The sequence below is a fragment of the Aplidium turbinatum genome, chromosome 5 (genome assembly GCF_918807975.1).
Source record: "Aplidium turbinatum chromosome 5, kaAplTurb1.1, whole genome shotgun sequence".
NCBI lineage: Eukaryota > Metazoa > Chordata > Ascidiacea > Aplousobranchia > Polyclinidae > Aplidium > Aplidium turbinatum.
This window is the reverse complement of record NC_137476.1, coordinates 31,088,971-31,112,329: the sequence shown is the minus strand read 5'-3', so window position 1 is coordinate 31,112,329 and position 23,359 is coordinate 31,088,971. Positions and strand designations below refer to the sequence as shown.

General features: G+C 37.4%; 1 protein-coding gene and 1 long non-coding RNA gene across 3 annotated transcripts; both read left to right on the top strand.

Annotated features, from left to right (window-relative positions):
- Positions 1-386: 386 nt before the first annotated feature.
- LOC145771127 (protein FAM200A-like) lies at positions 387-1,895 on the top strand. The gene is made up of 2 exons (XM_082582865.1): positions 387-1,335; positions 1,765-1,895. The coding sequence occupies exons 1-2, from the start codon at positions 387-389 to the stop codon at positions 1,893-1,895; spliced, it is 1,080 nt and encodes a 359-aa protein (XP_082438991.1).
- Positions 1,896-10,374: 8,479 nt separating this feature from the next.
- LOC145771329 (uncharacterized) lies at positions 10,375-14,366 on the top strand. 2 transcript variants are annotated; one of them, XR_014289192.1, is made up of 4 exons: positions 10,375-10,475; positions 10,929-11,038; positions 11,381-11,421; positions 12,995-14,366. It is a non-coding gene; the product is annotated as an uncharacterized LOC145771329 (long non-coding RNA). The 2 variants fall into 2 exon arrangements; XR_014289193.1 differs by lacking the exon at positions 11,381-11,421.
- The last annotated feature ends 8,993 nt before the right edge of the window (positions 14,367-23,359 follow it).

Below are 23,359 nucleotides of genomic sequence, written 5' to 3'. Positions count from 1 at the left end.
GACATGCTAAACTAAATTATTCAATGGCAAACAAAAGAAAGTATGATGATAGTTACGTTAAATTTGGATTTACTTCGTTAAATGATCATGGAGTCGAAAAGGGACAGTGCGTAGTATGCTACCGCGTCTTAAGCAATGAGTCATTGAGACCGAGTAAATTGAGAAATCACCTGGAAAAAAATTATCCTGAGTTGAAGAATAAAAGCATTGAGTATTTTAAACGACTAGAATCTAGCTGTAAACGTCAACGACTTGACAAAACTGGAAACTTTCAACAAACTGATCAGAAACTTACAGAAGCAGCTTTCGTTGTTAGCCAAATTATAGCTAAGCAGAAAAAAGCTCATAATATCGCTGAAACTGTTGTTAAACCGTCTGCACTGGCCATGACGAGAATTGTCCTGGGTTATAAACATGAGAAAAGTCTCAAAGCTATTCCTTTATCCAATAACACAGTAAAGAGACGAATTGCAGCAATGTCAGAAGACATTAAGGAACAAGTAATAACTGAAATAAATAAATCTGCTTTTGGTCTATTCGCCATCCAGCTGGATGAGTCTGTCGATGTATCTTCAGTTTTTCAACTTATGGTTTTCGTTCGCTATGCAGTTGACACCTCTGTAAAGGAAGAATTACTCTTCTGCTGTGCTTTGAACACCAGCGCAAAAGCATCAGATGTAAAGGAAAAAGTCAACCATTTTTTTAATGAAAACGGAATATCCTGGGACAATCTGTGTGGCGTGTGCACTGACGGTGCACCTGCGATGCTTGGTTCCAAAAGTGGATTTAAGGCACTTGTGCAAAGAAAGGCTACTGGCGTTATGTTTACTCATTGCTTCATTCACCGGGAAGCTCTGGCTTCTAAAACTTTACCAAGTGGTCTCCAAGATGTGCATAACGTTACTATTAAAATAGTAAATTTTGTGAAGAGCAGCGCTTTGCACACTCGTCTATTCAGAAAACTTTGTGAAGACATGGAATCTGATCATAAAAACCTTTTGTTTTACACAAAAGTTCGGTGGCTCTCTGAAGGGAACGTTTTATGCAGAGTGTTTGAGCTCCGCGATGAGTTGGAAATCTATTTAACTGATGTAAAACCTGAGTTAGCATTTCACTTTACCAATGCAAAATTTATTGCTTGTTTGGCATACTTGGTAGATATTTTTCATTCTTTAAACACCCTTAACCTGAAAATGCAAGGAAAAGAAAACAACATTATTCAGAACATGGACTTGATCAATGCGTTTGTTGAAAAATTGGCAAACTGGAGACGAAAAGCTCAAAACGGCAATTTTGCCATGTTTAACAACCTGAGTGATCGATTTCGAGTAATGGGTAGTACCAAATTTAAGTCATAAATAGAGTAGACAACCGGAAACAGACATTGCCGTCGGCTGCAGCGTGGGTCAGGTGTACGTCGGAAGGCGTACACCGATGCATAGCGCTCAAGTCCGCTTTCCCGCAATGCAGGATAAATATAAACAAACAAACAAACAAACAAGTCATATTTTCCTGAAGTTAGTGCTGATGACCTATCACTTGCAAGAAATCCGTTTCGACTTTCCCCTGAAAATGTGGAAGATGAATTGCAAGACCAATTGATTGAATTGAAAAACGACTCCAGTTGCCGAGATCTATTCGAAACTTTGCCACTCACGGAATTCTGGCTAAGCATGGCATCATCATATCCAAAAATAAGCAAAACTGTACTTAAACAGTTATTGCCTTTCACTTCTACATGGTTATGTGAATCTGCCTTTTCAGCGCTAGTATGTATGAAGTCCAAGCAACGCAACCGCCTTGAAGTTGAACATGACATTCGCTGTGCTCTTTCGACAACTGAGCCAAGAATTTCTAAGCTTGTGGCTAAAGCGCAAGAGCACCCTTCCCATTAAATAATAAATTGCAAAAAGCCATTTTGTTTGTTTTTGTGTTACATGTCATATAGTACAGTAATTAGGTAGTAGAACTTGGCCGATTAGCGTAGTGGTAAGAAACATCGCTATCTGTGCTGGAGGTCTGGGCTTCGATCCTCGGGCCAGTCAAATCAGGCACAGCGTCGCCACTTAGAAAATTGCTAGAGCCATGGCCACCTGAAGATGCGGCCTGATTTGTCACATTTTGCAGATTTTGATTGCAGCTACTGCTAGTGCTTGACTGATATTTTTTGACATGTTTTTACTTTTTGCGGTTTCCTAATGACATAAAACTTTTTTGTTGCCTTGGGAAAGCAATAGCAAATGAGAAAAAGTAAGTTGAAAAACGCAAAATCAGACTGTTATTGAAAATTAACAGTCTGACTAAAATCTTCGAAATCAAATTTTCTTTGTTTTTCAACATGTGAGGATGTTAAAACCTATTGTGTCATCTGAGGAAAAGAATAAAGAAAGCGTAAAAATCTAATTTTTAGAAAAATTTATTTAAACGTTCGCCCAAAGTTAGAAAAACCTGGAAATTTCTGCAAAATGTGACAAATCAGGCCTTATCTTTAGGTGGCCATGCTAGAGCCTATAGTGCTCGCCCATATACAAGTGTATAAAATATTTTGGGTGGGCCACGAACTTTTTTTGAATCAAAATTTAGGCCACGGAGTAAAAAAGTTTGGGAACCACTGCACTAGACAGAGTAACGTCTTTTATTTTTTATGCTTCTAGTGCTTCTTGGCCTACCAGCTAACAAGTCATGTCTTTTATTTTTTATGCTTCTACTGCTTCTTGGCCTACCAGCTAACAAGTCACGTCTTTTATTTTTTATGCTTCTAGTGCTTCTTGGCCTACCAGCTAACAAGTCACGTCTTTTATTTTTTTATGGTCACAGCGTTAAACCATAATCTCTTCGTGGGAAAATTGTAACATAAGATTCCCGAATCCGTTCGTCTGTATGTAATGACCGAAAAGAAACACTCTTCAGGAAACGTCTATTCGAGAATTGTATTTCTGTAAAAATAGCCTCAAAGCTGTCGAAAATGGGGTGCAACGCGATACACCACTAAAAACTTGTCACTACAGAACAGATTACTTGGATAAAAGACAGAAATTTTCGTCCAGCTGACAAGCACTAAGCAAAACAGTTAAACATGCGACCAACCTCTTCAAGCAACAATTTTAAAATGACTAGAATAATTTGCGATATCTCAAACTCACGTAAACAGTAACTGGGACGCAATAATGAAAGACATTGTCACGCAATTCAAACAGGTGTTCAAAGGTGGTGATGCCATGTTTCATGTTTAAACAGGTTTGACACAAGTCTTACGAACGATGGTGAATTTTGGCTCATTTTTAGGAAAAATTCCATGACGTAATACGCTAAGATTCAGTAGACCTGAACGGTTTTTATATGACGTTTGATTAGGTGAACAATTGTCTGGAACAGGCATGCACATTCTGCTGTGGAGTAGCACAAAGCCAATGCGGTCATTCTGAGGGCTTGTGGATTAGTGCCCCACCCAGAGTTGGTAAGCTTCCTCAGGATATTGTTTCAGGTGTTAACCTTAGCCTGTGTGTTTTCAGTGTGCTTTTTGTAGCTGAGAGTACGGTCCAGTGTCACTTCAAGGTAGACGGGGTTAGGGCAATGCTCCAGCTCTGCTTCCGACCAGGAGATTTTGAGAGTCCTGGTAGCTTCTCTGTTTTTTAGGTGGAAAGAACATACTTGTGTCTTTGAAGGGTTAGCTTTGAGGTGATTGTTGGTGTGATATTGTGTTAACTCCTCGAGCGACTTTGTGAGGTTTTGTTCTATAGCAACAAAGGTCTTTTCTTGTGATGTTATGCAGAGATCATCGGCGTATATAAACTGCTTAGTGTGTTGATCTATCGGCTGATCGTTGGTGTATATGTTATAGCGGCAGCTGCTGAATTGACTTATATTTTTCATAATCTCAAACACCACATTTCCTTTCATGCACAAGACTGTGGAATGAAAGTAATTAAACAGACTTTTGGAGATGAAGGATTTGCCAAGAAACTGACTGCTGGACGAACGAAAGCTTCTGCTATTGTAAATAATGTAGGCTAGCCTACTGTGCCCATTTTCTATGCAGCTTGCAGTAAAAGACTTAAAAACAGGAATTCCTTTTTCTATATCTAGGGATGCCTCAAACAAAACAAAAAATATAAAAATGCTTCCCGTGGCTGAGCAATACTATACAGTAGAGGAAGGATTATGTTTTGCAATTTTGGACTTTTATGAAGACCCCTTTGAAGACTCCCGCTCTATTAAGCAACAGCTCTGTCGTGTAGTCGAAGAAATGGTTAAATATGGGAAAATGTTTCTGCATGTGGTGCAGACAATGCTTCTGTAAACTATGGAGTAAATAACTCTGTCTTTCAAAAGCTAGTCATAGAAGAAAATGGAAACATTGTTGCTGCTCATTGTAGCAACCATACTTGCACAATTGTGCCAAAAATGCCCTGAAGGCCTTGTCCCTTGACAGAAAAAATCTTGTGTTGAAGGTATTTTCTGAATTTTCTAACTCTGCCAAAAAGAGAGAAGAACTATAAGAAAGTTTCTCATTTTGTGAAGATGAATTTCAAGATGTGATACCGACACCATACGACATGTAGGCCTACCAACAAGATAGCTTAGTTTGTTTAGAGCAGTGGCTCGGTTAGTTTCAAGCTGGCAACCTCTGAAGTTGTACTTTTTAAGTCTTAGACCAGATTAGTGCCCTAAAGCTGTGTGGAAAATGCTCGCTGACCAACAAAATGAGTTGTCTAACAAGGATACATCCACAGATAATGAACTGTACCTTCATTTTACTCATTACTTCATGAGTATCTTTAACGAAACGTTACTAAAACTGAAAGCAAGACAACCACTTCTGGTGATCTTTATCACATAATGGAAAAATTCAAAAGTTCACTTGAAAAACAATTAAGCGATCAATTTTTTGGCATGAGAGTAAAGCTTGTAATTCAACAGAAATACCTCTCTGAATATTCAGTAAAAACGTTTGCGGCAGAAGCATCACAAGCTTACAAAAATGATATAAAGTTGCCTACTTGGAAAAATGGTTCTAGTTTGAAAAGTCTCCACTGTACAGGCTTAGAGTGTTGGGGCTTAACAATATCCAAAATTCACCATCACTCCATGAAATCTTTGGAATTCTTCATGTTTCAGGCAAGAATTTCCTCCTGATGCATTGCATGATGAAGTGTGTTTACTGAAAACTGCTTTTCCCACTCTAAGTGGAAGATCATCGCTTGAAAAGTGGACTAACTTCTTCAGAAAGAACCTGCACCTAACTTGTTAAAAGTTGACTAGCTAGCCCACCTGTATTCAACCTGTGATCAGTTGAGCACTATACTTGCTAAAGAAGATCAAGAAAGTAAGATTTTATTAATTTTCATCTGTGGTATCACTTATGAACCAAATTATTGTGTCAGCCAATATCACACATAGTATTGTAACAATTTTTGCATATTATGCAATAATTGTTTGCATGTTTGGGCGTGGTTGCACACATTTAGGCGCGTGGCGTGCGTTAGAGGGTGCGGTTGCGCGTATTTTGGCATGTGTTTGAGAACTTTGAGGGTGCGATTGCCCGCTTTCAAAATGTTCACTATTTTGAGAAAAAAAAGTCTGGCTACCTTAGCTAAGGCTCAAACATCTCAAAGGAAAAGCTCAACGTTGATACAAACGATCGGACAGCGCAGAAGCATCTTTTAAAAAAAGAAAGACTTAATTTAATGAAAAGAACAACTGTTTCTCACAAACCACGCTGCAGAGCCAGAGATATAATTTTAATTCTCATCCTCAGTGAGTTATTTCAGATACAATGACGCCTGCCATATGTAATGTTGCAAAATTTTCATTTTACCAAAACAAACTTCTTGAAAAAATCAAGCAACTAGAAAACTACCTCAAAAGTTAAGTGGCCCCATCTCATATAAACCTTGCTATTACAGCAACTGATGTTTCCACGACGAATTGTCCGCCCCGTTAGTTCAGTGGCTACGCGCCCGGCTCAAGATCTCGCGGCGCTGGTTCGGCTCTCGGAGTGTGCGCTTGAGCAGCGCACTTTCAGGACTGCTCTCCTTTCTGCGGCACTGAGTGAATGGAATAATTCCCCGGCAATAACCTTTCAACAATTGGAAAACTTCACTCTGCCAATCTCGGTAACCGGTCCTGTGTCAAAAGCCTCTACAAGTATGCGAAACTACCTGCAATAACCTATCAAGGCTTTGTCAGTCGGAGGACAAAGATTCAAAAACCAAACCAAACGAATATTATGAAACAATGGTACCCTTTGAAACTTCAGTATTGCTATTTACCGATAGCTAGTTTGCTACTTGGCTCTTCACTAAACGTATATGAATTTATAACTTAACCTTTGAAACCCTAATGCTGGCTTTCCAAATCGTAATGCTATGTGTCTGCTACAGTAAATGATGTATATGAATTCATTGATGGGATAATGTAAATACAGATTGCAGGAAAGGTTACTTTGAAGAAGAGATTTTGGTTGTTTCGCTTTATCAAGAAAATTTCAATGAAGCGTTCTGGAAAAAGCGGATTAAACACAGGATTGCATATAAGAGGAGGATTTGAAGGAATGATCCGCCAGTGCGGCAATGATGAAGCACAACAGCATCACACGCATTGCATAGGATTACTTGCGCATATCAGGGTATGAGCTTCTATTTAAAATTTAAAACTGGCAAAGAATATAATTCTGGATGCAATAAAGGTTCTAGTTACTATGAAGCAGGGGTCACCAACTGGCCGCCCGCGGGCCTCATGCACACAAAAGAAGAAGGAGAATCAATTAGAAGCGATGGTGCAGATGCAGCAGATAAAGAGCTCACTTTTCATGCACCACCATCTCTTCCCCGAGTACAGCGTAATTGAGCGGCCTAATTCTAGAAAAAAGGCGTCTTAAAAAAGGAATTGGCAACTCTAGTTTAGTCAGCAAAAAAGACCGAGTACACTGTCCGCCTCATTAGCTCAGTTGGTTGAAGGGCCTGACTTTATGAACGAAAAAAACAAACAAGATGAAGCAATGCTGGTTCGACTCTCGGGGTGTGCGTTTAACCAATGCATTTCATAAACTGTTCTCCATTCAGCGGCACTCAGCGGATGGAACTCACAAATCAGATTTTTCAGTCCGAGGATATAGATTCCCACAATCATATACTGCAAAGTATCATCTTTAATTTACAATCGATTAGGCTTATCAAATTTACTTTTCATTTGTTTAAGGAGCACATGAAAATTCAAAATCAGCATAAAGAGTTGCTTTTGCAAAGAAAAACACTGCACCACAGAAAGAAAGCAAATAGCTTTCGTAATCTTGAACCACGATATGACACAAACTGGGCTTGGGTTGGGACAGGAATTGGTCTTCTCAGTTCTTGTTTACTCGTTATTTCTGGGTTAATGATATTTGATAGAATTTCCAAAATAGCTGGTTGGGTTGTTTTTGGATGTGGAATCCTTGTTCTGTTTGCTTTAAGTATTTTTCTTTTACTTTGGAAAATCTGGTCCAGTGCTCACAGGGAATGTAGGAAGCGAAAATTTGAGGTGAGATCTATTTGTTATGCTTTTTTGTTACTCGCTTAAACCAAAGGCGTAGAATCAAATACATTTTGGTCTAGATATCCTTGATTTTGGTGTCCAGAGTCGGAGTCTGTCTTTCGATTACAATACCGGATTCTGGTATTTTTGATCGGACTTCATATCTCTGCGAGGCCCAGAGCCGCAGAGAAGGAGTAAGGGGACATTCTGAACTTTCGGAGTCTAATATGACGTCTGAAACCTATTTTTACCCAAACATATTTTCCTGAAGCTTTAATTACTTCGAGTTCCTTTTAAATATTTTGTTGAGGTTTTGAATTTCTGAATATGATAATAGGCTATCTTACGACAAATTATCTTATAAGTTATATACAGTATAAGTAGGTTATTCGTTATAGTATCAATAGTGTTATTGTTAATAGTCTCACATTCAAATCAATAGCTTTTTTCCTTGGTCTGAACCTTAAAACATTTGACCAGGCTAACACACACAATAGTATTTCAATAAGATAAATTTATGTTATGGAACCGGTTTTCTTCCATTAGGAATCGTCAGCATAACTGAGTCGAAATAAAAATTAGCCTACATCAATAGATGTCAGTACAACTGAGTCGAAATAAGAATTAGCCTACAATATCAATAGATGTCAGCATAAATGGACCAAAAACAAACGAAAAATTACAAATTAATTAAATAAATAAAACTGTTCATGACCTCCAATCCTTCATATTCATTTCTTTATTTCTGCCTTTTCTTCTCTTCATAGTTTAAGCAAAACGCAACTATCGAATATTGTAATTTCAATTTGACTTAGCTTGAGCAAGTAGGCTATAATGGCAAACGCTTGAAAATTCAAATAAAATTTACTAAGCAGAGGATTATAGAAATACTATGTCGGTGAAATCTAGAATAAATGCTTCTATTACATCATCATGCTAAACTTGCAATTGTGCAAAAATTTAAAGCAATCAATGCGGCAGAATAGGTGACAAGGTTAGGAAAAACTATAAAAACCATATCTATGATCAAAAATGGGAAAAACCAACTGAAAAAGGTGATCTGGTACTATGACACATCCTCAAATGGGCGATCTACCTAATACAGAAAGCAATATCACTAAGAAAATAAATCAATAGCTTTTTTTCCTTGGTCTGAACCTTAAAACATTTGACCAGGCTAACACACACAATAGTATTTCAATAAGATAAATTTATGTTATGGAACCGGTTTTCTTCCATTAGGAATCGTCAGCATAACTGAGTCGAAATAAAAATTAGCCTACATCAATAGATATACCTATTCTGCCGCATTGATTGCTTTAAATTTTTGCACAATTGCAAGTTTAGCATGATGATGTAATAGAAGCATTTATTCTAGATTTCACCGACATAGTATTTCTATAATCCTCTGCTTAGTAAATTTTATTTGAATTTTCAAGCGTTTGCCATTATAGCCTACTTGCTCAAGCTAAGTCAAATTGAAATTACAATATTCGATAGTTGCGTTTTGCTTAAACTATGAAGAGAAGAAAAGGCAGAAATAAAGAAATGAATATGAAGGATTGGAGGTCATGAACAGTTTTATTTATTTAATTAATTTGTAATTTTTCGTTTGTTTTTGGTCCATTTATGCTGACATCTATTGATATTGTAGGCTAATTCTTATTTCGACTCAGTTGTACTGACATCTATTGATGTAGGCTAATTTTTATTTCGACTCAGTTATGCTGACGATTCCTAATGGAAGAAAACCGGTTCCATAACATAAATTTATCTTATTGAAATACTATTGTGTGTGTTAGCCTGGTCAAATGTTTTAAGGTTCAGACCAAGGAAAAAAAGCTATTGATTTATTTTCTTAGTGATATTGCTTTCTGTATTAGGTAGATCGCCCATTTGAGGATGTGTCATAGTACCAGATCACCTTTTTCAGTTGGTTTTTCCCATTTTTGATCATAGATATGGTTTTTATAGTTTTTCCTAACCTTGTCACCTATTCTGCCGCATTGATTGCTTTAAATTTTTGCACAATTGCAAGTTTAGCATGATGATGTAATAGAAGCATTTATTCTAGATTTCACCGACATAGTATTTCTATAATCCTCTGCTTAGTAAATTTTATTTGAATTTTCAAGCGTTTGCCATTATAGCCTACTTGCTCAAGCTAAGTCAAATTGAAATTACAATATTCGATAGTTGCGTTTTGCTTAAACTATGAAGAGAAGAAAAGGCAGAAATAAAGAAATGAATATGAAGGATTGGAGGTCATGAACAGTTTTATTTATTTAATTAATTTGTAATTTTTCGTTTGTTTTTGGTCCATTTATGCTGACATCTATTGATATTGTAGGCTAATTCTTATTTCGACTCAGTTGTACTGACATCTATTGATGTAGGCTAATTTTTATTTCGACTCAGTTATGCTGACGATTCCTAATGGAAGAAAACCGGTTCCATAACATAAATTTATCTTATTGAAATACTATTGTGTGTGTTAGCCTGGTCAAATGTTTTAAGGTTCAGACCAAGGAAAAAAAGCTATTGATTTATTTTCTTAGTGATATTGCTTTCTGTATTAGGTAGATCGCCCATTTGAGGATGTGTCATAGTACCAGATCACCTTTTTCAGTTGGTTTTTCCCATTTTTGATCATAGATATGGTTTTTATAGTTTTTCCTAACCTTGTCAACTATTCTGCCGCATTGATTGCTTTAAATTTTTGCACAATTGCAAGTTTAGCATGATGATGTAATAGAAGCATTTATTCTAGATTTCACCGACATAGTATTTCTATAATCCTCTGCTTAGTAAATTTTATTTGAATTTTCAAGCGTTTGCCATTATAGCCTACTTGCTCAAGCTAAGTCAAATTGAAATTACAATATTCGATAGTTGCGTTTTGCTTAAACTATGAAGAGAAGAAAAGGCAGAAATAAAGAAATGAATATGAAGGATTGGAGGTCATGAACAGTTTTATTTATTTAATTAATTTGTAATTTTTCGTTTGTTTTTGGTCCATTTATGCTGACATCTATTGATATTGTAGGCTAATTCTTATTTCGACTCAGTTGTACTGACATCTATTGATGTAGGCTAATTTTTATTTCGACTCAGTTATGCTGACGATTCCTAATGGAAGAAAACCGGTTCCATAACATAAATTTATCTTATTGAAATACTATTGTGTGTGTTAGCCTGGTCAAATGTTTTAAGGTTCAGACCAAGGGAAAAAAAGCTATTGATTTATTTTCTTAGTGATATTGCTTTCTGTATTAGGTAGATCGCCCATTTGAGGATGTGTCATAGTACCAGATCACCTTTTTCAGTTGGTTTTTCCCATTTTTGATTAGTCTCACATTCTTAGCCTTATTGGCATTCAATTTTATCCTCATATTGTTTCGAATCTATTTCAGGCTTGCAAGGTTTACCATAAGGGGTTAGAAGATTTTCCATACGACCGAACTACTCATCGAGCGACCACTTCCATTGTTTATCATGGACCTGATGATTGTGAATCATGCAGGTATGTCAATACAGGTTTGCTCAAAGTGGAGTGACTATACAAAGTAGAGATTGTTTGTGTCCATGCTGAAATTTGTAAGTAGCCTAACCAGCAGCGTAGTCATGTCTGTGTTGGCAATTGAAGAATGATATGAAAACTGCTAATAAAGTATACCTCAGCTATACAGGCCATAAATTTTACTTAAAATGTGGCATTTTTGATCCCAGTTATATTTAAAAATGGAGCCCAGTATGGCCAGTGGAACACATTACAACCCTTCCTAGTCTTTATACAGTTTGTCTCGTATTGTTTTCTTAACACTTTCTCCTTCCATGTTGTGCTTGAAATTCCTGTTTTTTACAGGAAAACACGGAACATGGAGTTTAAATCAGGAACGGAAAAAAGTAAAAAGAAAAATAATAATTAAAGTAAAAATGTAGGCCTGAACAAAAGTTAATATCTCAGCAGGTTGAGTTATTAGATGTGTTTTCGTTATTTTGCATTTGTATTGAAAATGGAAACATTTAACACAAATAATAATCATCATAATATACTAATAAACGACTCTCAACTCAGCCTGCAAGGTGTTCGTTAGTTAAAACTCTTTCGTTGCATACCAGTACTAGTGCTTTCAGGCATCGCCCCTCCAAAACTACGCAGAGAGAACTCCACCATACGGCTCGCATTAAAGGCAAAGGTCTCTGATCGGCCATCTGCTCCACAATGCAGTCCTTGACCACAACAGTTCACACGGCAACGCCTGCCTTCCAGACACCATTTTTCTAGACACATTGTGGTGCTTCATGAAGATCACTTCGACCTTAGGAGAGACTGCTGGAAAAACATCTCACGGCTCCATCAGCTCCAAGTCACACCAGACACTAACGTAGGCCTACCACCTGGCTCAGACCTGCTGAGAAAAGAATGGGTGACTCTGAATCGTGTCCGTACTGGTGTTGGTCGCTTCAAGTACAAGATGTTTTTCTGGGGTTTGTGTGACACCAGCTTGTGTTTGCGGCGAACCTCAAAGAGCACAGCACATCATAAATATTGTCCAGTGTTTTGACCTGCAGAGCATGTGGATATCATAGACCCTGATATGAAGACATTGCACTGGTTGCAGCAATTGGGAGGTGTTGCCTGAATTGCTGCCTCATAAGCTAGACGAAGAAGAAGTTACATATTCAACTTATAGGCGGAACCGTTGAGAGGATAATTTGGGCCCGGTACCAATAAGATCCTCAGCTTCAAAACCAAGACATTTCTGAGAAAACTGTACCATATCCAAAGCATATGCCGTGGTTTCCTTAATTTCCCTGAATCCTTGGAAAGGTTATGGGCCCCTAAAATCATCCCGGCCTAGGACAAAAATCATCCCCTGGGCCCTCTGTCAACTCTACTGCCTAGATAGTGTCGCATGACAAAGTTCCAGAATTACATGTTCCACTGTCATGCAAGCCTGTTGTGTTCAGATAACCTTTCATGTGTAAACTGGGTAGCATGCAAAATAATATGTCTGGAACGAATACTGTTTATTGGTTCATTCAGGATTATTACGATCATATTATTATTAATAAATACCAAACCCAACGTCAATGTAAAAATGACAAATTTTTCTGGGTAGACTTAGTGAATAGAATACAGTAGTTGCATGGCAACACCATTTTAACAGTTGGAAACTTTACTCTGTCAATCTCGGTGACCGGCCCGGCGTCAAAGGCCTCTACAAGTAAGTTATGAGAAACTACAAGGAATAACCTATCAAGGCTTTGTCAGTCCGAGGATAAAGATTCCAAACCAACCAATCAACTTCTATTGCAGATACTTTAGTGTTAGATCGAAAAATGCATAGTGTTTCATTTTGATTTCCGTTTAGCTTACTGCTAATCTATTTTGGTTGAACCGTGGTAAAACGCAGCACGACCAGCTGGGTTGCTCTGCTGGCTGTCTGCAGCTTAGTGTTTGCTTATTTTTCAGCCATGTTTCCCGATAGCAACGAGGAAGCCTGCGCTGTTTGTCCATTTCCCGTGGAAAGAGCGCCAGTGAAATTTTCCAAGCAAATTCTGATGTCATCAGAAGAATCTTCTGAACTAGACAATGGCTCAACAACAACAAACACTTCGATAAATCGCTTTGAAGAGCATACTCTTTAAAGCGACATCTGGCCGTATTATTTTCCAACTCAGTTAACCGCAAGATGTTGCTGACAAGCTGTGGTACTTCGTAAATTCTGTGATCAAACCATTACCACTTAATGTTGTTACTTGAACTGTTTTTTTACCGACGAGCATTTGCACGTCACCAAAACTGAAAAGTTTTATGAAACGAATCAGCCAGCCCGGAACTTGGAAAATGTTCCATTGGTCCGCTAGACTGAAAACTGATCAAAGTGACTAATTTCTTTTGAAGGTGAATGCCTCTGTATTAATGGCATCGCTTGATAAAACTACAGAAACCTTTTTATCTAAATTAATACTCGGCTGATTTTTTTTGCTTATGCTTCCGTGCTCACCAATCTTATAAAGCATGCATGGACAACACATGCTGTAGAAATCGTTGAAAGATTCGGCCATAGAAATGTTGATGAGATTAAGTAGACTTTGATGTCTTCTGACTTCTGTTCAGGTTTGTAGCCTAGATGTTATTGAGGATGAAAAGTTACAAAAGGATTCTTAATTTAGGATGCAATCGAACGATTGTCAAAGTATTGCTTTACAAAATTAAGAAAAGGATCAGTTGGAATGACGTTTTAGTGTGTTTGTTCTGAGTAGAATGTACTTCCGATTTTGACTGATTGTTTGTTCCACCCTTTGGAATTGTAAACAACATTGTCTGCACAGCTAAAAAAATCAGTGCTTTATATATGGATTCAACTTCTGCAGACGTTAAATCAATGTAAAAGTACTGCTTTGCTGGTTGAATATAATATTATACTTTACTCCGTATCGTTTGCAGAGTTGTAGTCATAAGAATTTCTCTGCATTTTGAATCCATCCTGAACAAAATTACTGAGTTGCTTCGTTTTTATTAAATCGCCGATGTGTTGCAGCGACAGTAAACACTAAACACTAAAACACTAAACACTAAACACTAAAAGTACTGCTTTGCTGATTGAATATAATATACTTTACTCCGTATCGTTTGCAGAGTTGTAAAGTCATAATAATTTTTCCGCGTTTTGAATCGATTTTTACTGAATCGCCGATGTGTTGTAGCGATACTAAACATCATACTTTGTATCAACGTACTTTATTTTACTTTTTGTACGAAGTACGTTTAATGCATTGATTTTTGTTGTGATTGTTTTTTCTATGAATTATGCAAAAATATCTTAGTGTCGCATGGTAGCTTGCGATCAATAATAATCAACATGCACTTTGGGATTCGAGCCTATAACCCAACTACTGTTTTTTCTTCATCCGCCGCAGTAGAAAGGTAACTTTTTTACTGGTTTACAAAGTGTTGCACCTTTTTTAACCATGCGGGAATTGTGAAAGGAACTTTTGAAAAGGTTTGTTCTTTTTTTGGTAGGACAAGCTTTCCGTATGGTGTAAAAATGAATCAAATTTGGCACCTTTTAGTGTATGTATGCGGATTGCGGATATGCGAAGTTTCATGGCCTTATATTACAATTATCATTCACAGAGAACAAAAACAGAGCTACTTGTTTTCGACAGTGAGCTAAATGACAATGGCTCTGCCTCTGTATCAAAATCAGTGACGTTCGGTGGCTTAAACCGTTGGGAAAGCAACTTGGAAATATGCTGCAGCAAGGTAGTAGGCACGAAGGGCGTAACCGTCGGGCGAAGCCCGAAGGCGTGTTGCCGAAGGCAACACTTCCAGCGGGGGGTCTGGGGGGCCTCCCCCAGAAATTTTTGAAAAACACTTCCAATTTGGTGCGCTCTGAGAGCATTTCCAAAACAAATCAAAAATAAAAATCTGTCAAATTGTGCTTCGCCTATGTCGTGATCATACATCCATTTAATGTTTAGAAGTCATGAACAATCTTAATTTTAACGTTGCAGGACCAACATCCTGTGTTAGACATGGAATAATAGTTGTCTAAATGTTCAATTCGTCATGAATGTTCATTCTCAGATATTCAGTTAAGCCTACACTACAAAAACTAACACTTAGGCCTAAACATTACAACCGCAAGCAATTTGTACAAAAAGCTGGATAAGTTTGCCTCCTGCGTATAGAAGCTTAACAAACTAAATATTGCATCCGCACCTGAACGTTCATTGGCGAAGTAACGTTATATCAACGCTGTAAAAAGGGCAAAGGCATGACTATGAAAGCTAGTACAGTAGGCTAAAGTACATGGCGAGGAGACATCAAAAAACAGCAACAAGCTTTTTGGCATTATGATGCTGTGCGTGTACCGTGACGAGAGACCATTCTGACGAGTTAGTCTAGTCGCTCTAGCGAATGTACCAATTGACGTCACTGGGAAAGCACAACTCACCTACCATAACCATAACACATCTGATTGGCTAAGCAGCTGGTGACGTTTTGCAAAACTAGTGATGATTGGATAAAACGAAGGCGTTTTTTGACATTTTTGAATCTGGGAAAGCAAGTTTGATAGTTGCTTACCTGGAGCCTCAGTGATTGTTTCTCACTGAAGCGTTTGCGTCAATTGGCATTTATAGGCAAGACATGCGGTTTGGTGAGGATTTAGACTACTCACAAGCGTTACGAGTAATTCTAGTCACGAATACAGTAATTTTCAAGTTAAAATAGACGTGATAAAAATAATAAGAAGTTAAACCTAGAATTCAGTCATTATATTTTGCATAGTTTTTGCTAAGGTAAGCACTGCTTTCCTTGCTTTCCCTCACCGATCGTCACTGATCAAAATGTGTTGAACAGTAACGACATTGTGCGTTGAATGTTATCAAATTTGCAAAGAAAATTTTTGTGCGGCTTTAAAATGAGCTTGAACTGGATAAATCTAGTTTCGGTTTGCTTAGTCACCCACAATTAGAGATGTAAAAAAACGTTTTTTTTTTTGTTTTATAAAAAAAACGAGCTCGTTTTTTTTGTTTTTTATCGTTTTTTTTTTTTGTTTTTTATTCGTTTTTTTTGTTTTTTTTTGTTTTTTTTACCTATTTTGACATTAAATGTCACAATATGCAGCAATTAGGGTAAACTCATTGCAATAGCGTCTCTTTCAACAAAAAAACAGTCTCATAACTCGTATAACTTATTTCAAATGAGACGATATGTCTCTCAAGTCTCAACACACGAGCCATAAAGATTTCTCATCGTCTCAAATAGTAATAGTAACACGTCAGTGTCCTATGATTGGCACATCTTAAGTACTATTGTCTGTAATTTGGTCCAGCCAGTTGTTAAATGCAGTACCACACTCGTGTACAGTTTCGAAGCCACCTGGGATTTTGGTTAATGGGCATGTTACGTCAGGACCAGGTGGTGGTAAGGTCCTGTTTCTCTACTTCACAAACGCACTTTTCACCAGCACACCACACCTTTTCCAGTACAACGTCAAGAGATTGTTCCAGTGGATGTGCATTTGGTGCAAACTTGATGAAAATCACACAAGCGGTTCTCGAGTTACAAGTGAAATAACCTTAGTCACTAGGTGGCTTTATAGATAAGGAGCAATAGAAAAACGGCAATATCTCAAGAACCGCTCAACATATTTAGATAATTTTTAGCTCTATCCCCATGTTTTCTGGGGTGGGCTATCTGTTTATCAACATTAAAACAAGTTTTGGCTACTACTTTTTAAGATAAAAAGAAATTAACCTCTTGTCGTTACGCACCAACAAAACCATGATGCGTAAATTGAAAAAAAAAATTAATTGTTTAGAGGAAAATGACAAGTTTGGCAAAAGCAGTGTAGTGCTAAAGTCGCAACTTTTAGCCCAAATCACATTTAAATGTAGTGAAAGATGGAAACATTTTGATGTTTTTTTATTTTCCCTGAAGAGGTTCAATACTCCTTTATGATGTCATAGTTATGTTTGTTTTCCCGTAATTACACCATTGTGCTGTCATAGACATGTTTAAAAGAAGTAAGGTTGCACTTAATCCATCCAATTTTGAGACTTCAGCACTGTTCTGATTTTGCCAAACTTTTCGTCAATCTTTCCTCTACCCAATAAAAAAAAATTAAAGTTTTGCATCATGGTTTTATTGGTGCGTAACGACAAGAGGTCAATTTCTTTTTATCTCAAAAAGCAGTAGGCCTAGTTTTCAAATAAAATAAATTTTCATCTTTGATGTTTGTTTTGTATCTTTATCCTGCATTGCGGGAATATGGGTAAAACTTTATACTTGTCAGGAAAAGTATTATAAAGCATTTATTCACTATGTGAACACTGAGCGGTGCTGAAAAACTCCACTTCAAAGGGAAAATTTCTTCATTTAGGGTTGGTAGTTACTAGCAATAGTCAACATGGGTGGTGGGCATTTGAAAGGAACATTAACCTACAGTCCTACACCTTTTCTGACAAATGCACTAACTTTTGACAGCTAAAAATATCAGTGATAAGATCTCTGGCATTATATGTCACAAATAATCTGCAAGAAACATCACTGACAAAGTGTCCAAGATCTTACAACACACGAAAAGAATACTTCTGTTTCAACATTTATAAAGCATATATACGGTACATCGTTGGTAAGCTATCAGTTACAAAACATGTTTAAACAAGCTATTGGCAATAGCTTGCGTTAGTAAATTACCACAAACAAGGCAATGTGTGTTCTGAATACTGCCATCTTGTTTTTGCCAAAATTTCGTCAACCCATTGAGTGTGTACAAGAATAACCAGTACCACAGTATACTAACACCATAGGCTAACTTCCATTAAAGGAAAAAGAAATTAACTCATCTACATTATGTCATGTATCAAATTGCATTAATTCAATGTTTGTCAGGTCTACTGCCACAAACATGCCTGAGAATGAAGAAGAAAGCGAAACAATACGTAGGACTATGCAAAAACATATGCTGCCAAACACAAACACTTAGGAATTTCAGCACACCAATAAAACCATTTTTAGTAATTTAATGTTTTTCAAGAGCACTATAATGAAACAAAGCTGCAATTTTCAAAAAATTTGCAACTTTTCGAGAAAAATATTAAAAAAAACAAAAAAACGAGAGTTTTTTTGGCTCAAGTTTTTTTGAAAAAAAAACACGTTTTTTTTTAAAAAAAACGGTTAGTTTTTTTTGCATTTACATCTCTACCCACAACATAGTTACAGGCTGCATAATTGTTGAATCATCGTTTTGCAAAACGTTAAGTTAACATTGAAACTGTTTGATTTGGTATCACAAGTCAATCAAAAGTGGAGAATTCGCTCTTTTTTCTCTCTGTGATCTCAAACTGAACTGAAGGGGGCGTGTGCTGGGCGTTTCCACACCTGCCAACGCTTGTACATGAGATGCTCCACAAATATTTCAATGCAACATTTTTTCTGGATGAATAACTGCTAGTTGGGATTAAGATTTGACATGTATTTGCAACCCAAAGAAGCTCTCTCATGACTTCAAACAAATCAAACTTATTGGGCTTTACTTCTTTTACAGTTACAGGGGTACTAGGTATTGTCACCCTGTGGTCAGTATTGCTTGAACGTCTACCCAGCTTTTCGCATTGTCTTGACAAGTTCGGAAATCGTCGTTGTCGTCGGCTCCAGCTCGTGTCCGAGTATTGGTTTGTCTTCAAATCGAATTTGGCTTTGGTTGATGATGTCGTATGTGGCTTTGGAGGCCCAGTCTATGATGGAAAAGACGTGGGCAAAAGGCACATTGTATGGAGGGTGGGGGGCGTAGCAGTTTTAGCTTTTTTTGTTTACGCTAACGCTTACGGCCACATTTTTTTGGTTAGTTGTCGCTTGAGGCTACGCCGTAAAGTTTTCGCGGTTTTTTAGCGTATAGCGTCAACGCATACTTTTTAATGTCGTTTTTTCGCTACAACACGCCAATACCTTCCAGCGCTGCAGTTGAAAGAATGTTTTCAATGGGCAAAGACATATTGAAACCAAAACGCAGCAAAATGTCAGATGAACACTTTCAGATGCTTGTGTTTCTTCGTGGAAATTCAAAATAAAACTTGTTTCTTTTGAGTGGTTTATACCGTGTGAATGTTTGGCACCTAGCAAACAAAATAAGTTTACGCTAGTGCATGCGCTGACGCCGCCAACTTTTTTTACGTGTTACGTTGACGCATACGGCGTATGGTTTTTCGAACGTTTGCGTTTACGCTGACGGCGTCAATATTTTTTGTATACGCGTACATCACTGAAAATAATTATTATTTTTCAAATTTTTCCATGGCCTCCTTGAAAAAGGCTCATGGCCCACTAGGAGGCCATGGTTGGGAACCCCTGATTTAGACCTACTCAGCATTGCATTTTGATAACCCCTCCCGCCTAAAAAAAATAAAATGCTTGCTAGATCCGTAAGTATGAAGTAGGCTAATCCGTTAGTTAACTAACCTTAACCCTAACCTAACCCTAACTCTAACCCTAAAATGAATCGTTCTGTCGACCTAACGTCCTGTCGACCAAATGTCTGTCGATCAAACGACCGGACACCATTTTGCAGTACTAAGCTATATATTTTCATAATACCAGAAAAAGTCTTTAAATTTATACAGGGTGATCAAGCCAAGTGTAGACAAATGTTTATTGAAATAACAGTACATCCAAACAGGAAAAAATGTACACATATAAAGAAAAATACGAAGAAAAGTATAAATAAACAAAATGTAGGCTACTCTTATTTTTCAATATATCCTCCCTTTGCCTTCACCAAACGCCTTAGTCTGTTGTGCGCTTGACTGCATGAGGCACGTATGGTGTCTGATTTTCCCAGCTAGTGCGCAATTTTTCCTTCAGAGCTGAAACGCTTGAATGATTTGAAGAACAGGCTTCACTCTCCAAGATACTCCATATCGCGAAGTCCATTGGGTTTAAATCAGGAGGGGATGGAGGCCATAATTCCTTTGGCCAAAACCTTGCCATATTCTCCTTACACAAGTTCTGGACAAGATTCGCTGTGTGGGACGTAACCCCGTCTTATTGAAGAGTTATTCCGTCTTCTCCAAATGTTGCATTGATCCAGGGAATCAATTTCTGTTTCAACATTTTCAAATAAACATGTTGATTAACTTTTACTCCCTCTTCAATGAAGAAGAGAGGAGTTTTTTTACCAGTTGAAGTTACCCCAGCCCAAACCATCACAGAGTATGGTTTCTGTTTCCGGAACATCAGCCTTTGATTCATTGGGATATTTTCCTTATTCTTTGCATAAATACGGTCACTTTGATGATTATGCACAGCCTGGACAGTGAATAACTTTTCGTCTGTCCAAAGAACTGGTGGCTGCGTGCCATCACCAAGTTTGTCCTGAAAAGAAGCTTTCCTCTCTCCAATCTTTTGGTTTTTAAAGCTTGCGAGAGCAACTGAACTTTGGTTTTCTTGTATGGTGATAGTTGCAGATCATGTTTTAGGACATTTTGCATGGTTCCATAACTCACTCCAGCCTCTGATGCCAGTTTTCGAATGCTTCTCTGGGGATTTCTTCTCATTTTTTCCCTGGTGTTTTTGATTAATTTTGGAGTTCTTATACTGCGTTTTGGGGTGCTTCGTACCTTTGGAAGAGTCGAGCCTGTCTCTTTCAAGCGTTTATAGCCTTATAAACCTCACTCCTGCTAACACGAGCCTTCAAAACTTTGCATATTTCACTGGGGGTCTTCCCTGCTATGAACAATTCTTGAATAGTTGCATTTATTGTGCTCATTATAAACGTAATTCTAAAATTTTTATCCTGAAATGAAAACTGTTTATTTAGTCAATAATGCCGACACAAAGGAAATGTCAATTTTCCTTTTTAGTAAGGTTTGTTTTAAACAATCAAAATCTGTCTACACTTGGCTTGATCACCCTGTATATAATATTTTTCTAATTTATTATACTGTAGATTGAGTTGGCACACCGACCTATTTTGCCAACAAAAATTGCATAAAGGAACACTGCTCGTGAAACCCAATAACATTACGTTGTAACAACGTTACAACGTAACTTGAATACAAGCGCAAAGCTTCAGAACAACACTTCCGAGTTTTGCCTCAACTGGATTTAGTCACAGGCGCTATTTTCTCTGACTTGACCATGTTTATTTAGCACAATGCACCCTAACTCTGGTTATATGTATTATACAGAATAATACAACTTATCAAATTTTTTAAAAACTTTTTTTCTCAAAAATGGTACACAGGAGCTCATTTTAATGGCGAAATTCGCGTTCAGCATTGTCGGTTTGACCATAAAACATGTATCTATTGCCAGTGACAAATTTTTTAGTCAAAATGTACACACTGTGATGAATCACGATTTTTTCTGCTAGTTGAAAAAAATAAAGAAGATTGTGTAAAAACTTTCAAGAAAGCAATGATTTTGCCAATTAGTGTCCTTAGTTACTTCTCACACTCCCACTAAACGGCGTAAGAGATCAAGAATATACAATTGCAGTTTTCAAGCTTTTTTTGACCCTCCTTTTACAGGGTGGCCAAGCGAAGCGTGCATTAAATTTTATATTAAGTTTAAATATATTTTTCGACTACTAAATTACTTGTATTTATTACAGATTTTATAAAACAATTTTGGTGAAGAGGTGATTTTCTTGAACCATAGACAAAAAACCTAACAACCACACGGAATTTAACATAATATAATATTATGAAAATAAACTAAAAATTACAAACGTTTTACATTTTTTGTTAGTATTTACAAAACGCTTGCATTGTTTACACTAGTTTCATATTATTAGGCCTATATTATGTTCATACCGTGGGGTTGTCACATTTAATTTTTTTATTACAGATTTATAGTATAATCGTTCTAGATTACTAATATTCTATAAATTTTTCTCAAAAAGTATACTTACTCGAATGGCAAAGACTTTAAATGAGATCATTAAAACGCACTGTCATACCTTTGCGCGTTTTAGCGATTGAAAACGCATAGTTTTTGGAGGTCAATCTTACGGAGTATAGATCGCTTTCAATACACAAAAGTGCCAGTGTACCAAGACGTTGTTGACACATTGTTGATCGTTAGTCACAGCGGTAAACCATAATCTCTTCGTGGGAAAATTGTAACGTAAGATTCCCGAATCCGTTTGTCTGTATGTAATGACCGAAAAACAAACACTCTTTTGAAACGTCTTTTCAAAAAGTGTATTCCTGTAAAATTAGCCCGCGGCTATCGAAAATGGGATGCAACACCGTACGCCTCTAAAAACTGTCACTACAATACAAACTACTTAGATAAAAACGGAATTTTCGTCCAGCTGACAAGCACTAAGCAAACAGTTAAATATGCTACCAACTTTCAAACAATCATTTTACGAATGACCAGAATAGATTGCAATATCTCAAACTCACGTACGCAGTTACTGTGACGTAATAGTGAAACATTGTGAAGTAATTCTCAACAGGTGTGATACAAGTCTTACGAACGATGGTGCAAACTTGGCTCATTTTTTAGGAATTTCCATGACATAAGATTCAGTAGACCTGAACGGTTTTATATGACGTTTGATTTGTACAGAGATTGGCCGTAACATAGCGGCCCCTAGTTATGACAGTCCAACATGGCATAACTAAAAAAGAATTTAAGGACAATCGTGAGCCAATGAATAAAACAAACGATACACAAATTGTTTGAATCACTCACGTTTAAGTTAATACGTAAATACAAAAGGCATGCAAAGAATGAACAACAATACGAATAATACACGACGATACATGAAATTGGTACCATAGGTACATGCTAAAATGACGCTATATACAATGGTTGCGATAATAACCGACTGTTCTGGGCTCAGACAACGGTCGACCACCGCAGACAGAACCAGGCTCAAACCATAACACTTAGGTATTCTTTACGGGGGCGAGGCACGAAATATCCCTCAACACGTAGTCTACTTTCACTTTCCCCGTACTCTCATCATAGTTGCAGACGGCAACTTTAGCTCTACGAACCACAGGCTTCCCTTTCCTAATTTGTGGGACCACCTCATGCACCCTCCCAAGTTGATACTTCCCACGTTTACCAATGTCTTGAAGAGAACCCACCACTACAAGTTGACCAGGCTCCAAATTGTCGGCCATTTTTAACCATTTTTTCCGGCCCTGAAGCCCTGGCAAGTAAAAATCGATCCATTTACTCCAAAACTGCTGAAAAAGTGACAAATTGAACCGATAGTCCCTCCTTAGTTGGTCACGATCATGTGATTGCCCAACAGCACAGTATGGGTCTAAGTATGGGGTCAAAAGTGAGGCAGGGGTGATGACA

Bases quoted from the DNA above. Each gene is read 5' to 3' on its own strand.
- LOC145771127 (XM_082582865.1), top strand. From the start codon at position 387: ATGACGAGAATTGTCCTGGGTTATAAACATGAGAAAAGTCTCAAAGCT. The intron at 1,336-1,764 runs GTAGTACCAAAT...CTGCCTTTTCAG, and splicing joins TGATCGATTTCGAGTAATGG to CGCTAGTATGTATGAAGTCC.